We start from the raw sequence: 16408 nt of genomic DNA, 5'->3' as shown, positions 1-16408 counted from the left end.
TTTGAAACGCACATACACCACTACGCCGGTGTCATCCTCCCCTTTCATTCTTGCGACGGTGATGACACTGGAAAGAGGCAAAATTGAGAATGCTATGACGGGGACTCATCTCTATCCTCAAATCTCCGTCTTCCTTCTTCGAACTTGCCAATGGCGATTGACAGTCTTCGTCTTCCTAAATCTGCATCTGCTTCAGATCTTGAGCGCATAGCAATGGAGTTGAACTGAACTAGCAGAAAAAGATGAACATGCAGATCCGAACCCAAATGACGGAATTGAAGTAGAGAAAAGAGATGAAGATGGAGCAACGGAAGATGCAGAGTTGAATCATCATTAGAAACCCCTTCGTTTGTGTCAAATATGATCTTATATAAGTTAATGATTTTGTATCTACATCTCAAAGGATTCGACTGCATTATCAAAAGGTTGCTGATAGATTTGATATTGGTTTTGCTCTAAATCAATCAAGTGAATGCGGAGACGATGAACTACAAAGGCAAAGCAAGTGCGAACTCTCTTTCTTAAAAAAATTAAGGGTATTGTAGTCTTTTTATAATTAATGACTGATTATAAAATAAAATTAAGGGTTAATTAATTCGCAAGTCCTTATAGTTTCAACGAATTTTGAATCAGGTCCCTATAGTTTTTTTTCTTTTTATTAGATCCTTATACTTTTACTTTTTTTTAATTAGATCCTTGTATTTATTTTTCTTTTAATTAAACCCTTATAATTTCACTAAATTTTTAATCAGGTCCATGTAGTTTTAATTTTTATTTATTAATTAAATATAAGCTTAATTAAATAGATTAATACTGAAATATAAAATATTAATAATTAAATTAAATTAATAATTATGTAATAAAAAAGTAATAGAATTAATTAATTCAGGAAAATTTTTTAGAACAATTAATTTTTTTGCTGAAAAAATTAAAATCATTATAATAATTCAATATCTTTAGAATATTATTGTTTATAAACTAATATTAAATAATATATACTCCTCCAGTTCTTATTATAAGACCCCATTTGACTTTTTATTTGGTCTTAATTATAAGATCCCAATCCATTTTATCTCTTATATTTATGCATTTTTTTTCCAAGATAATCCTTCTAATAATGATAGTTTTAGCCAATATACTTAATTAGCAAAGATATTTTAGGAATGACAACACTTATTTATTATAAATAACCAACTTAAATTACTTCCTTAATCTCCTCAAATAAATCAATTGGGTCTTATAATTAGGACCGGAGGAGTACTACTTTATGTTTATATAATAGTACTATTAGAATTTATAAAATAAAGAATAAAAAATTCAGGGACTTAATTAAAAATAAGGTGAACTTATAAGAACTTGATAGATAGAAAAATAAATACAAGGACCTAATTAAAAACAGGTGAAAGTATAAGAACCTAATAAAAAGAAAAAAAACTATAAAAACCTGATTCAAAATTAGTTGAAACTATAAGGAGCTGTGGATTAATTATCTCTAAAACTAATGTAAACATTCCTTTCAAATATTATTCCTTACCAAACATAATTTTAAAACCACCATCCCAATCGTACTCCCAATTTAATTCCTAATCCTTCAAAATTCAAGCACGCGTACCAAACATGACCCAACTCTCCAATAAGAGTAGCTTTTGCGGGGGGCAATTGGGAAGCTAAACTATTTAAGTGGACGATAAAATTAATTATCTATTATTTGGTCATTTTGTATTTTTGTTACAGCTACCTAGTACAAGGCGGACCAAGGTCCACGTGAGTTAAATTTTTCAGTTGTAAATAGTGTAATTCACTTAAATTTTTATATCAAAGATGTTAATAGTTAATCAAGATATCAAAATGTTAAACAACTTTTCCCACACTAAATAGATGAGGCTCTCACGGAATAAAAGGAAATTCCGGAAAGAAAGCCTTGAAAAGGAGGATAACAGCATCAGAGCAACCTAGGGAGGATAATAAAAGGAAATTCATTTCAGATTAACGAAATCAATCATCAAATTTAACACACGAAACCAACGCATCTCATACGAGAGAAATCAAAATGTCGATCAAATTCTGTCACGCTTTTGTTTTATAGGTTTAAATCCCCTTCTAATCCCTACATCTTTAACAAGCTTAAATTTTAATCCCCATAGTCTCAGAAATTTGACTGTTATAACCCAAATCAGCAATCCACATCAAGTGTCAACCTACTCAACAGTATTAACACAACAAATAACTTAACACCGCAAACTTCTAATCCTTATAAAACTAAGGAAACCAACATTTTGGAAGTCATCTAAACATGTGATTCAAAGAAACCAAATTCTTTTAAAGCATATAGACTTGGTGAATTTAACCAAAACAAATAAACTTCTTCACCGTGAACCTGGCACGAGGTATTTTACTTTGATTAATTAATAGTTGGGTGAGGGAGACGCTACGCAGACAATGGCCATCGAAGCACAGGAGATCATTAACGTAAGATTCATATCGCAAAAGATTTATGCTCTAGCAAATAACCAATGAAGATGGGTATCACAGAAAATGCTCGATAAATAATATTGTATGGATACAAGCAAACGGAAGTAAACGAGACAACTGACGAGTGAGTGATTCACAAATATTTATGCTCTAGCAACTACTAAAGAAAAAAAGATGAAAATAGGAAAATACTCGCAGCAAGTAAATATAGGGTAGACATAACATACGGTTCAAATAAGATAATAATGGTATCGGCAATCAAAGGAAACAAAAGCAAGGGGCACTCCAATAGTATATCACGATTACAGAAAGCAGAAAATGCAGGCCTGCCTTCTCACTTAGCTATACCCCATTTGCTGTTGCTGCTGTGGTGGTTGATAGTTAGCATAACCTGGATAGCTTCCATACATGTTGGGATCCTGTGTAGCAGCAGGAGGGTATCCGTAATTCTCATACCCTTGAGCATACCCATAATATCCCCCATACTGGCTTGGATCTGGCTGAGCCTGAAGATCACCAACAAAAGCATTTAATTCATCAGATGATCCAGCTCAATATCATAAAACAGTGATGCCGAGGCACAGCTCCAGATTCAGGAAAAAAGCAGTTTGATTGATGTTACCTGTTTGTTTGAAGGACTGCGGCCCCATGAAAGACGGACATTTTGTCCGCCCAACAGCGTTCCATTTAGAATCCGCAGAGCCTCTTCAGCACAGCTCCTGGTTCATGAAAAAAGCACGAGGCAAAATCAAAAAGCTAGCTACACATACTTGGAAGATGATTAATATGATTGAGAAAGTCAAATTACCTATCAGCGAATTGGACAAATCCACATCTCTTGCCTGCTGGAATCTTCACATGTATTAATTCTCCATATTGGCCAAAAACTTGCCTCAAATGATCGTCCGTAACATTAGGATCCAAATTGCCAACAAAAATCTGCAGTGGAAATAAAAAAAGATGTCACAAACAAGTAGGGAAGAAGATAGCTTCTATGTTGCAAAGAAGTACGCACAGTTGTATTATTTGGATCATTCTCGTTCTGTGACCCTTGAGGATTCTGATAGGAAGCTGCAAGTTCAAGGTAGAAGAGAAATAAAAAGATGAAAAATAAAGAGCAGGGAAGGAAAAACTTAATACATAAAACACCATGAACAAATAGCAAACAAATAGACGAAATATTTGCACCTAATTATTTAGTTTAGGGAAGGCCCAACCTATAAGTTTAATATGGAAATACAGCCGGTCATAATAGTTACTGCGCAAATTTAAAACAATTCATACTCCCTCAGGTCCTAAATATCTAAAATGCAATGCACATACCTGATTGTATGTTGCATTTATTATTTATTATTTTCTACCAAAAAAACCCTCATTTAATTAGGATCATTAAATTATGGATAAAGTTAAACCACAATTTAATAAAGTTCACTTTTGGAACAAGTTGTGCAATTCATGATAAATTAAATGAATTCAACTAATTGAAACTAATTTTCTTAATACTTGTGAAGAAGTTATATGTCCTTTATATTTAGGACCCATCGAGTATCCATATAATTACTTCAGATTCAGAAATCACGCAATCATAAAAAATCTCTGTACCCCACATATACCACACAACTCAAAGACAAATTAAATATTATTTAACCTACAACCGGGGGGGGGGGGGAACATCTACAAGATGGGGGGGGGAACATCTACAAGATGAAGCCTCCACTGAGTAAGTTAGTGAGTTCCACACACAAATTTTGGCACCATTAAAATTCTAAGTGAATAGAGGTCATAACTGGAGGCAAATATGCAGTGACAAATAATACATTCACTGACAAGAACACGCAGGCAAACAAAAAAAGATACGAAGAGTACAGTTGCCGATGAAGTTGAAGTCAAAATCATCCGACATCATTTATTATCCGACTTCCGACACCTTTCTAACATTTTCCACTTGCCCACAGCTGACTTTCTATGAATGACACGAGGTTTGAATTTGCCGATTGAGCCAAAAACAAGGAAGATAGATGTCAAATGGTTGTGCAGGCAGGTGTTGTTGACAAGCTATTTCACAAGTTAATGACTACAACTTCGATTATGTAGCATTATAATAAGAAATTAGCAGTTATGAAACCATAACAATGATAGCACAACCGGTGAACTGGCAATATCAATCAGCCTGCATTGGCCTCCCCACAATTTGTCTTATGGACTGAAGATTTGAAACTGAAAGTAATGCAGCTAGGCAGTAGATGGAATATCAAAAGACACTATAAAAAGTATGGAAACTTGCTTAGGAACGAGGGAACACATTGAAAGAACTTTAAAGATGTAATTTTTCTGGCAAGCTAATAGGAATAAAATTTAAGGAGTAAAGATAAAGAACGGCTGACTGAACAAATATAAATAACTAGAATAGCCTTAAAATATAACTTGGCTAAAAACTAAACCAGCCAGATGAAGTGAAAAGAACTATTGGAAATTGTAGTGGAAAACGGAAAATGACGCGGAAAGTAACGGGCAAGACATAAATGCGAACTGACCTAAGCAAGGCCATGCACTAAAATGGTAACCATTTCAGCTGAAAACAGTTCCAGGCTCCGCGATGACAGAGCCTCCTGACACCCTGCTTTGAGACAACAGGAGTACTATAAGATTTTATGATTCTAGATCATTTATTTATCCGAAATTTTAAAGGAAATTACAGGAAGAAATGACTCGGGACAGCATATCTTCTAGAGCGTAACTGAGAGGAAGAAAACTCGAACAACAAAAATTTAGAATGCACATAGTAAATGATATGAGCAAAATCTTAAATATAAATTGGTATTCCTCACTATAACGAAGAAGAAACAGATTATCAGAAGTCGGTTTTGCTTTCAAACATATTAGCGAAGCACACCAAGCAGACATTCGCAACAAAAGGCCAGCACGTAATTCATAAACGAGAAAAACCTTTTTGCTGTCCTCCAACATTTTTGTTTGTGGCTGGTCCAATTCGCATGGGTCTTGTTGAGCAAAGAACCCCCTGCATCTCAGTCATAGCTTGCATCTGTTCATTCTCATCTCCAAACTTGACAAAACCATAACCCTTCGTCCGCCCAGTGAGCCTATCAATTACCACTTTTGCACCCTTAACTGAGGGATATCTAGCACGAAATGTCTCCTGAAGCAGGTAATCTGTGACATCGGCAGCCAAGTCTCCCACAAAAATTGTGTAATCTGGGGTGTCATCATGACGCCTATCACCCGAACTAAAAGATGCCCAATTCAATCTAAAGTTTTGCCCACCATTAGGCATAATTGAGCCATTAAATGTTTGAAGAGTTCTCTCCGCAGCAGCACGAGTGAAAAACTCAATAAATCCATAACCTTCCGATGCATTAGTTTGCTTATTCCGAATGACTTTCACAGAACCCACCTGCAACAACAACATGATTTCTTTCCATCAGAGGCGAGAAAGGCCGCGGACTACCCGCGGGGTTAAACACGAGAACTAGAGAAAAGACAGTATACAAATCACGGAAGGAATCCGGTCTTCATCCCCCAAATTCGGGACCTGATTTGACACAAGTCCATCCCAACCCACTACTCATCGTATGATACAGTATGATTCCAACGCAATTAAATGCTATATCCCACTTTCCGAGGCTCCAACAAACCGAACCATAAAAAAGGGGGCAAATCAACTGGCGCAGTAATTTCAAACATAACAAAACATAATTAAAGACTAATACCCGGAAAATACAAAGGAATGGCATTTACCTCGCCGGTATGCGCAAAACAATTATACAGATAGTTCTCATCCATCCAGTACTGCAAATCGCCGATCCAAAGGGTACGGACCTCATCGGCGCTACTCGGCTGGACATGTTGGGTGGGTTGCGGCGGAGCAACGGCCTGCTGCGGCGGCGGGGGCTGGGCAGAAGGAGCCCACATAGGCGGTGCCTGAGCCTGCGGTGGCATCATCATGTAGGGTTGCTGCTGCTGGTATTGCTGGGTGGGTTGTTGACCCATGTTTGGGGGAGCCATGCCAGGTCCAGGCTGCATCATCGCTGGGGAAGAAATCTGGTATTCTCGGGAGATAGAGAGTGAACGACAAAGAGAGGACGAAAGTGTCTCCAGGCGCCAGCTATATAGAGCCTCAAACCCTAACCCTAAAAAGAAAAGGCGATCAGATTTTTTTTTTTGTTAACCCGATTTTGTGACTAGGGAAAAAAAAAACGCGGTTTATCGTCATGGGCTTCGGTGGTGGCCTTTGATTGGATTGGGTCTTTTGAAGCGATCATTGCTGATGGAAGATGTGCTCTGAATTTTTGATCGGAATATAATAATCTATAAAATTAAGAAAAAGCTCGGCAACAATCCATTCTTAATTAGGATGGTTTATCTCATGGGTAATGACAACGATAAAAAAAAAAGAAGGATTAATGCAATTTTTGGTTTTCAAATTTGTCTTCTTTTTTATTTTAATTTCTCAATTTTAAACTATAGATTTTTGTCTCTCAAAAAATATAGTTCTATATATTTATTAAATTATAAAGACAAATATTTTAGACTGAAAAAAATTTGAAGGATTGATCTATGATTTGAAATCTAAGAGGCTAAACCAACTTTTAGGGGGTCAAAAATTGTACGAACCCAAAAATAAAATTATTGTCCCTTATTTAAAACTAACATGTAAAAATCACTATATCGTCAGATAATATTTCCTTTTTTTTCTTTTTTGGCTAGGCGGATAATATTTCCTTCTATGTTATAAAAATGTTCATTATTACGAAAAATGATAAAATTTATTTTTCTTTGTATTTCTGTATATATGTATATATATTTTAAATAAGTATAATTAATCTATAAATTCTTGTAATTTTATTTGATTTTTAATTAAATCCCTAAAATTTTTTTATCAAGTCCTAATAGTTTCAATTATTTTTAACAAATCCTGGTAATTTTGTATCAGTCTCCTGAAACTATAGAGAATTAATTAAAAATCAGGTAGGACTTTAATGATCTGATAAAAAAAATTATAAACACATGATAAATATATATATATTTTTATCAGGATAAATATATATATAAACCATATTAAAATTAATTAAGATAATAAGAACTTATAAATTAATTAAGTGAGTAGTTATATTATTCCTAATGTAAAAAACCGCTAGAGAATGCTATCCCAAAAATAAATAAATAAATAAAGCGGTAGAGATTCTCAAGATTTTTTCTCGATATGATTCGGTCCATGTGCTATGAATCCCATTCATTCATTCATTCAACTGCTAATTTGATTTAATGGTGAAAAATTTATGACCTTGACATGAAACCAAACATGCAATTCATTTAATCATTATAAATATTATTATGATTTTTTAATATAAGAATTTAAGTGATAATAATAAATGTACAACCATCTAATCAAACAAATATAACTGTGAAACAAAAAGAATATATAAAAGCAAAGTATACTTTTTTTATCATAATTTTATGATATATAAGATAAATATGTATGAAAATTTTTTATCTTAACTTATATGAAAATACCTCTGAGAAGCAAAAACAAGCACCCCTTCATCCATTCACAAGAATAATAATTTTTATTTTATTTTATACAAATAAACATGCATGTACAAAAATATGTCAACGTGAGATCTAAGTTTAAAGCTTGATGTCACTTCTCCCGTTTATTTTCTCCAAAATGAAAAATAAATTTTATAAACAGGAGAGATTCCCTCGTTCATTTCACATCAAAGATGCATTCACCATTAATTTAAGGAACAAATGGTGAAAACAACATGCTATCTTATTCTTGAGTTGTTTCATTAAACAAATCAATCAACGTAACTTCTGAACTTAATGTTTGTTTGAATTAACTTATCTCAAATAATTTTGCATTGTACAAAATAAATATGTGAGAAAAATTTATCTAATAAAATGTGAAAATACTTATTCCAAGTTTTTCCAAACCCATGCTTAATCATTGTGTGTACGTGAGAACTACTATTTATTATGCAATTGAAATTACATGTTGAGTGAAAAAGAATGCATCATATATAAATGCGTATTCAAGAGCTATTGAATGTTGAAACGACAAAACTCTTGAACCATGTTAGAAAGGTTAATGGCTTTTATAACAAATAACAATTTTGCCATGATTTAAAAGATAATTAATTATTTTTTGAGGCTTGAGCTTGCTCCAATGAAATGTAATATTTTAATAAAATTTTAAGGACTTGTATAATTAAAGCAAACTTGAGGGTGAAAAGTTTCATTGAATGTGACTGTATCAAATACTACATTCCGTTATTCACCCAAAAAAAAACAACCTACATTCCGTTCTAAATATAAATTTTAGTGTATTTTCATACTAAATTGCTAAGGGTTAATATTTAGTACTCCTTACATTTTTAATGAAAGACCTATTTAACTAATTTGATTAGATTAAGAAAGTTAGATAAGTTAATTAGTTACAATATATATAACGTATTTTTCCTAAAACATTATAATAATCTTCCTTAATATCGCCCTTCACTTTCCTACTTAATTATGATTGAGAGAGTATCAATAAAAGTAATTTAAAAAAATTGATAAATATAAAAAATGGGTTTTACATTTAGTATTAAGATCAAATCAACAATTATGTTTTATATTAAGAATCGGAAGAGTATCATTGTTAGTTCTCATAATTTCATTGAATTTTGGTTTTGATCTCTATAGTTTCAAGTCATGATTTTTTTGTCATTTTAGTTTTATATGATTTGGTCCAAATCAATGCTTTTAAGGGGGTGTTTGGATGTCATGAGAAATGCTTTTAATAAATCAAGATAAGCTCCTCCACATATTTACTTTGTATATCGTAAAATCATTCCTGAAACTGTAATTTGGTTTCCATGCAAGCACCCTTTAGGATGAAACTAAAATCAAAACTTATTAAAATTATATGTACTAGGTATTTTTAATGCGTTGTAGTTTTGGTCTTATATTTTTAACCATTTTGCTTATCATTCCTACATCTTACAACGCATTTGAATTTAGACCAAATTTTTATGAGAGCATAAGAATTGAAAAGCATGATTTGTACTGCAACGACTAAGGGAGTGTTTGGATAGAAACCAAACCATGATTTCAGAATTGCTTTTATGATTTACGAAGTAAATATGTTGAGGAATTTGCCTCGTTTTGCGGAAAAGTGCTTCTCAAACTATATTTTAGAGATTGCCAAACACCCTTAAAATCAAAATTCGATCAAAAGTAATTACCAGCAATAATACAAACCCAGTCGCTAATATATCCATATGATTATATTAGATTAGGAGATTTTGGAGGAACTGTTTAGTTTCTCCCCTCGTGTCAAAGTGGTATTGACGAAAAAGAACAATTCAATTGGTGCGTGGTACGCACGCCCGCTGAGATTTGCCATGTCTATGTCATTCCTCGTCCAAAAATTCCCCTTGCTCTCTCCTGGTTCAGTATCTAGTCTCATCTAGGGGTGTGCATGAAGCCCAAATGCCCGCAAAGCCCGCCCGAGCCCGAAGAAAAATTACCCAGCCCAGCCTGAAAAAAAAGAGCCCGAAAAAGAATGGGCATCTTTGGGCTGGGCATTTCATGGGCAAGGCTGGGCATCGGGCAGGACATGCTGCCCTGCCCATTTGGCCCTGCCCAGATTATATATATTATAATTTATAAAATAATATTAATATATTACATTTCTTTACCTAAAAAAAAAGTTATCTCCCTCCTTTTTGCAATTTAACTTATTATTATTACATGTCTATTAGTTTTCTATTTTAAGGGATCTAATTCTTCTAAAGAAGCAGTAGTATCTTGCTTTTAACTTGTTATTCGTGAGTTTTATTGTGTATATCCTATTGTTTGTTGCTGTTGTAGTGTTGGCTATTTATAAGTCAATCTTCCCCTCTATGTCATTAACAACTTTCTTTGTTAGAGAATTGAGTTCATACATTACATATTTGTATAAATAAACAATTTTGAATATTTATGTAAGATAGAAAACAAGATTGGGGTAGGAGCATGGAAAGAAAATTGGGGTTTAATTATCTGAATTACATGTTTTCTATTTGATTTATATTTAGTTATTTTGTATTAATTTTTTATGAACAAGTCATATGATAGAAAGAAGTCTTTTAGTTGTATGGACTGCTAGCTGCATTGTATCGCATAATAAGTATTTACATATTAAAAGTCGTTATATTAAATTATTATGAGATTATTTTTATTTTTCTTTTTAAAATTATTTTCACCTCATTTTTATATGGTCTATGTTATTCCTATTAGCCCATTACTTCAGTTTTAATATCTTTTTACAATCTTTTAGGTAACATTTAATTTTTGCCACTTAAATGGATAATCAAGTTTCTATTACATCGCCATCCCTGGCTCCCAATGGAATATCTCAATGTGCTTCAACCCCTCTTCAATTTTTTCAGATGTTTTATTCTTTTCTCAACTTTCTAGAGATTAATGCAAACCGTTTGAATTTCAAGACTTTAATTACAATCTTGAGAGTTGTTTTGTTCTAAATAGATTATGAATATTATTTATTTGGATATTTGCTAAGACTTGTTTTGAATTATTTTTGGATAATTTTAATGTGTGAAAATATAAAATTATGAAATGTAATTTTTAGGTATGGATGAAATTTTTTTTACATGTGATATCGGTAGGTCATCATCATTTGGGCAGCAAAGCCCGCCCTGCCCAGCCCGCCCATGCCCAGCCCAAAATGGTTAGGGCTTCTATGGGCAGGGCCGGGCAGCGGGCTGCAAAATGCAGCCCATTCATGTTTCGGGCTGGGCATCGGGCAGGGGTTCTGCCCTGTCCAGCCCTGCCCATGTGCACCCTTAGTCTCATCGACTTTATGAAAATACGTAAAAATCTAAAAAAAAAATGCTATGTTTTATTAGTTATTTATTATGATCTCCACACCCGCGGGTTTAACTGGACTTTTCCTCAGCGTCAGCTTTGCACCTATTTAAAATAGTTTATAAATAGTTTATAAATATAAATAGTTTTTTAATAATAATTTATAAAATATGAGATAAGTATATAAAAAGAATTTTGTCTCGACTTACGTAAAATATGCTTATAAGGAATTTTTTAAATCTTTCCAAACAGGTCCTTTGTGCGTGTCAATTACCTTCATTGTGCTCAATCGTCCTCAATTAATTAATTAAAAGATGGCTTTGCTTCTCTCTGCCATCTCCACCTCACCTTTAAGCTTATCCAAGTTGGATCTCTAGCTTGAAAAAAAGTATGAAAATATGCCAGAATTAATTAATTAATTAATATTATGTTTTATTATTTATTTTTTTTTTGAGCTGAATATATTTTATTATTTATTTAATCATACAAAATTATATTAAAATATTAATGCACCCGTTTGGAATAATTTACAAGTAACTTTTCAACCGTGATTGTAAAAGAAATTTTGTTTCGACTTAGGTGAAACGTACCGGCAAACAGGACATTTATCTAATATTATATTTAAAGTTTATATTATCATATTTTAAAAAAATTAATCTGAGATGCTAAAATTAGATTGGATTGAAAGATTTTAAGGATATAGCTTGTGATTTGCCGGTAGACTTGTTTCTATCCTTCAACCACAGACACCCTGTTTTACCTTAGCCTTCAATCCTTCACATTCTAGTTTCCCTCGCACTACATGCACTGCATCAGAATTTCTTCACCCTTCTTCTAGTTAACATATTCACATAATGGCTCAAGCTGTTGAAGAATGGTATAAACAGATGCCCATCATTACGCGCTCGTATGTTACAGCTGCAATTGTCACCACCATCGGCTGTTCCCTTGATGTATACTTTCTTCTTTTTCTTTCTCTTCTTATCGGTTTAAATGTTCTTTTATCTTTTTGATTTTGCTAGTTCTTCTCCAGTAGTGGCGATAAATTTTTTTTGTTTTAGCTCTAAACTATCCAAAGATTATTTCAGTTGTTAAGATGAGGTAATTTTGCAACTTGGGGTCAATTTGTGGGATTGAAGTTCTTGAAGTATTCCTTCAAGAAGGGCACCAGACACATATCGATAGGATCCGTAATCGCGTAAAAGAACGAAAAGATTGATTGGGTTGTTGTAGTTTTCGTCTTTAACCGTAGTGCTTGTCTTGAGAAATATATAAACGTGTTATGATTGGGTTCTGTTCATTTCCTTTGGTTTGGCTGAAAATCTGGAAAAGTCTTGGTTTTTTTTTCTTCTTTATCTTGTTTTACGGTTGGCATTTGTAGTTCAAACTTGTCATTTCCTATTTTATTATGTCGAGCTATTTCGTTGAGTAATAATTTTTGTTATGGCTTTGCAGATAATTTCTCCGTATCATTTGTACTTGAACCCTAAACTGGTGGTTAAGCAATATCAATTCTGGCGTCTCATTACCAATTTCTTCTACTTCCGTAGAATGGGTAATGCTTGCAATTTACCTTTTTAAAGAATTATTATTGATCGACAATGATTCGTTGGTTCATAGCGACTTCCTTCTCTGCTCTGCTTTTGCAGCATTGTTGTGTTTTTCTATGAAAAAATCAAAACGTTTTCTTTTGCTCATAATGCTATGTATATGACATAGCTTAGCCTACATTGAAATATGATGTAGCACATGTTATGCTGCCTATATCAACTCTAGATTCGGAAAGACAACATGATAACAATATTTTTTTTAAAAAAAAAAAAAAACCCAATTATTTGCAGGAGAAACTGTACTCACACGTACAGTTGATTTTGTTGTCACAAACTCCATAATAACTATGAGAAATTAGATGACATAAAAGAGAGGATGAAGAGAGACAGGAGAATCTGTAAAGAGAAGTAGCAACTTGCAACCACAGGATTTCCGGATGTCCTACTTTGAAGCAAAGATTTGAAGGCTGTGCAGAGCTGGGAAGTTAATTTTTGAGTCATAATATAAGAGGGCTTGCTATGGAGTTTCAAGGAGTTGACTTGTTTTTCTTTTGGATCTATCTGATTATGCTGATGGCCTTTTGTGGTCTTGTTAGAAGGCAGAAACGGAGGAATTATTGTATGGCATTTCTGACAGTCCACTGCATTTGGAGGCCTTATTTTAGATTTAGCTCATATGTGTGCATGTGACACCATTCAGAGATGATACTCTTTCTTAAAATCATTAACAAAAGCTTGAACTGATGGTCTGAGTAATGTATATGTTAGTCACGAATCTCTTAATTTTAATGGATATGTAGGATGGTTCGCCAAGTCCTCTAATTTTCCTCTTTTTCCTGATGATATTTTCTATCTATGAGTGAGTTTGTTAGCTGCATAGCTTATTTGCACTTAAATTGCAACATATTCCCTCTAAAAAACCCTGATAAGTGAGACAATGCTCATCTACCTTTTTAACTCGGCAGTTCAAAACAACCTTGTACTCGTTTCTTTTTTCCCTGATAAACATCATGCACATTAGTTAGGGAACACTTCACCAGCAAAAACCATGCATCCCTGGATTGTGTTCTGTTATTTCTTCTTCCATATCAGTTGATATTTAGTTTGAAGGTTCTGTGTCACCCTCTAACTTAGACTTGACATGGTATTGGCAGACTTGGATTTCTTGTTTCATATGTTCTTTCTTGCTCGGTACTGCAAGCTTCTAGAGGAGAATTCCTTCAGGGGAAGGACAGCTGATTTCTTTTACATGCTCTTGTTTGGGGCTACATTGTTGACTGGGATTGTTGTTGGTGGCGGGATGATACCATACATCTCAGTGTCATTTGCAAAAATTATATTCCTTAGCAATTCATTAACATTTATGATGGTCAGTTGTGTTTTACTTTATGTTTAAATTTTAACTGTCTTGGTGTTATAAAAAGATTTTAACAATGTGTAATTTCTAGGTATATGTATGGGGCAAACAAAATCCCTTCATCCACATGAGCTTCCTCGGCCTCTTTACTTTCACAGCAGCTTACCTTCCTTGGGTGAGTAAGAGCTCTTGGTATAATATTTATATGATGTTGGGCCTAAGGTCCTCTCAATTTTGAGCAGGAAAATAACGGTAATTTTAGGCAAATTTAGACATTTAGATGTTTAGATCTATAGAGAATGAACTCGGAAAAAAACATCCAAGAATATTTTTTCAAAAAAGTATTTATACTAGAGCCAGTGGTGCAGTATTATACTACACGGTATATGGAAACTTCAAAAGAAGTGCACATAAATCGAGGCTTATGGTTGTTTTGCAGTAGTTTTCACTTCTATAATCTAAACTCTTAGATATAATGGATGACCAGAATTCGCTTGAAACATTTTCTTTTTGGACCATAAATGGAGAGAACCCGAACTTCCAGATTATATGTGCTTATACTTGGTTTTTATTTTCTTCATTTCTTGAACATAAGCAATCTGATCTTTTTGTTGTGTGAATATAGGTTCTCCTAGGATTCTCTGTTCTTGTGGGTGCTAGTGCTTGGGTGGATCTACTGGTATGTCTCTTGCTTAAGTAATGCATTATTTCAGTATTGCCTTGAATCATTTCTTTATGTGCTGGATGGCTTCTGTTAAAGTTGAAAACATGGTTCAGGGAATGATTGCTGGTCATGCATACTATTTTCTAGAAGATGTCTATCCTCGGATGACCGGCCGGCGACCCCTTAAAACTCCTTCGTTCATCAAAGCACTATTTGCTGATGAGCCTGTCGTGGTGGCCCGGCCAGCAAATGTTAGATTTGCTCCGCCACAAGCTGAAGCTCCTCACCATGATTGAATATAAATATTTGCAGATGAAAGTCCTCACACTTGAGAGGTTTGAGAAACCCCATTTTCTAGGGATCTGGCCTTCAAGTGCCTGTGCATTGTAAAAATAACTATAAATATACATAGATGTCTATTTAAACAGTGACTGACCTAAAGGGTTGGAGTTTTCTCCAATCTTTATAGAAAGAAGTGGTACAAATCTTGGTTTTTTTTTTGTTTGTTGCTCTTACCAGGTTTCTGAAATTGTGCATATTGATTGCCTTTCTCTCCAATGCTTGAGGTTATGGTTTGGGACCAATCTCTCTTTCCTTTTAACTACTTTTCCTGAATCATTTTGTGTCTACAGTCCATATCAATTTTGAAACAGGTGCTCTACAGTCTATAGAAATTGTTTATATGGCCAACAAAATGTTGACGTGTACGACACGTAAGTGCTGGCATGGGAAGACATACGTTTGACCCTTCTAATATACTCCTTCTGGTTCTATATTTAGGACCGGGAGAGTACTATTTCCGCTTGACTTATTCTCCCTTTCTATGGGTCAGATTCTTCTCCCTCCATCATCTAGTCTTTCTATAAATCTCACAGCCGCCCACTGATCCCTGTAACTGTGTGCGCTCTTGTGTTATTGGTCCCTTCCTTATAGCTGTAAATGGGTAAGCAGTGTTCGCTCAGAAAAGAGAGAAAAGGTACTATTCTCTCATTATTAATTATGGCCAGAATACTGGCCAGCCTGTCACAACTCCATCTTACGCAGCGGCTCGAATTGGAGTAGCCCACATTTTAGCGGGGTGAAAAAACGTCCTAACCCGCCATAGCTTGTTGGCCATCTTTCTTTTTTCTTTTTTTTCTTTTTAAATTGTTAATTTTTAAAATTTATTTTCATTTACTTTTTCAAATTAATAAATAGTGATCCCAAATTTCAAAAGCAATCATAAGCATAAACTATGTTTAACCACATTTAAAATAGTTAATACAAATATAAAACAATTCATTACAAACATCTTACATAATTAATATTAAGTATCAACTTATCAAGTGATAAATTTTACAATCTTTTCATACAGATACAATATTTGATAGAAAAAACCATCTCTTAATCAATTAAAAGCGCATATATCTAATTTCTCTTAAAGTTCATTGACCATATTTTTCTAAAATATTTGTTTTCTGTAATAAATATTCTCTTATATTTTATTCATTTGTT

General features: G+C 33.7%; 2 protein-coding genes across 4 annotated transcripts; one reads left to right on the top strand and one right to left on the bottom strand.

Moving 5' to 3' along the window:
• Nucleotides 1–2604: 2604 nt before the first annotated feature.
• Nucleotides 2605–6565, bottom strand: LOC114721314 (polyadenylate-binding protein RBP45B-like). 3 transcript variants are annotated; one of them, XM_028907134.1, is made up of 6 exons: nucleotides 6229–6551; nucleotides 5419–5884; nucleotides 3488–3543; nucleotides 3281–3411; nucleotides 3095–3191; nucleotides 2605–2978 (listed from the first exon to the last, which is right to left on the bottom strand). In XM_028907134.1, the coding sequence occupies exons 1-6, from the start codon at nucleotides 6514–6516 to the stop codon at nucleotides 2811–2813; spliced, it is 1206 nt and encodes a 401-aa protein (XP_028762967.1). In that variant the 5' UTR covers nucleotides 6517–6551; the 3' UTR covers nucleotides 2605–2810. The 3 variants fall into 3 exon arrangements, 2 of the variants coding, with proteins under 2 accessions (XP_028762967.1, XP_028762968.1); XR_003738067.1 differs by lacking the exons at nucleotides 2605–2978; nucleotides 3095–3191 and adding an exon at nucleotides 5007–5089 and having other exon boundaries at nucleotides 3311–3411; nucleotides 6229–6565; XM_028907135.1 differs by lacking the exons at nucleotides 2605–2978; nucleotides 3095–3191 and having other exon boundaries at nucleotides 3277–3411; nucleotides 6229–6552.
• A 5556-nt stretch (nucleotides 6566–12121) lies between these two features.
• On the top strand, nucleotides 12122–15498 carry LOC114721316 (derlin-2.2-like). The gene is made up of 6 exons (XM_028907138.1): nucleotides 12122–12296; nucleotides 12799–12898; nucleotides 14048–14262; nucleotides 14342–14425; nucleotides 14876–14929; nucleotides 15028–15498. The coding sequence occupies exons 1-6, from the start codon at nucleotides 12198–12200 to the stop codon at nucleotides 15208–15210; spliced, it is 735 nt and encodes a 244-aa protein (XP_028762971.1). The 5' UTR covers nucleotides 12122–12197; the 3' UTR covers nucleotides 15211–15498.
• Nucleotides 15499–16408: the final 910 nt, after the last annotated feature.

This window comes from Neltuma alba, unplaced genomic scaffold (genome assembly GCF_004799145.2).
Source record: "Neltuma alba isolate B1F8T4 unplaced genomic scaffold, ASM479914v2 tig00012028_pilon, whole genome shotgun sequence".
NCBI classification, from domain to species: Eukaryota; Viridiplantae; Streptophyta; class Magnoliopsida; order Fabales; family Fabaceae; genus Neltuma; species Neltuma alba.
This window is presented reverse-complemented; position numbering and strand designations above follow the sequence as displayed.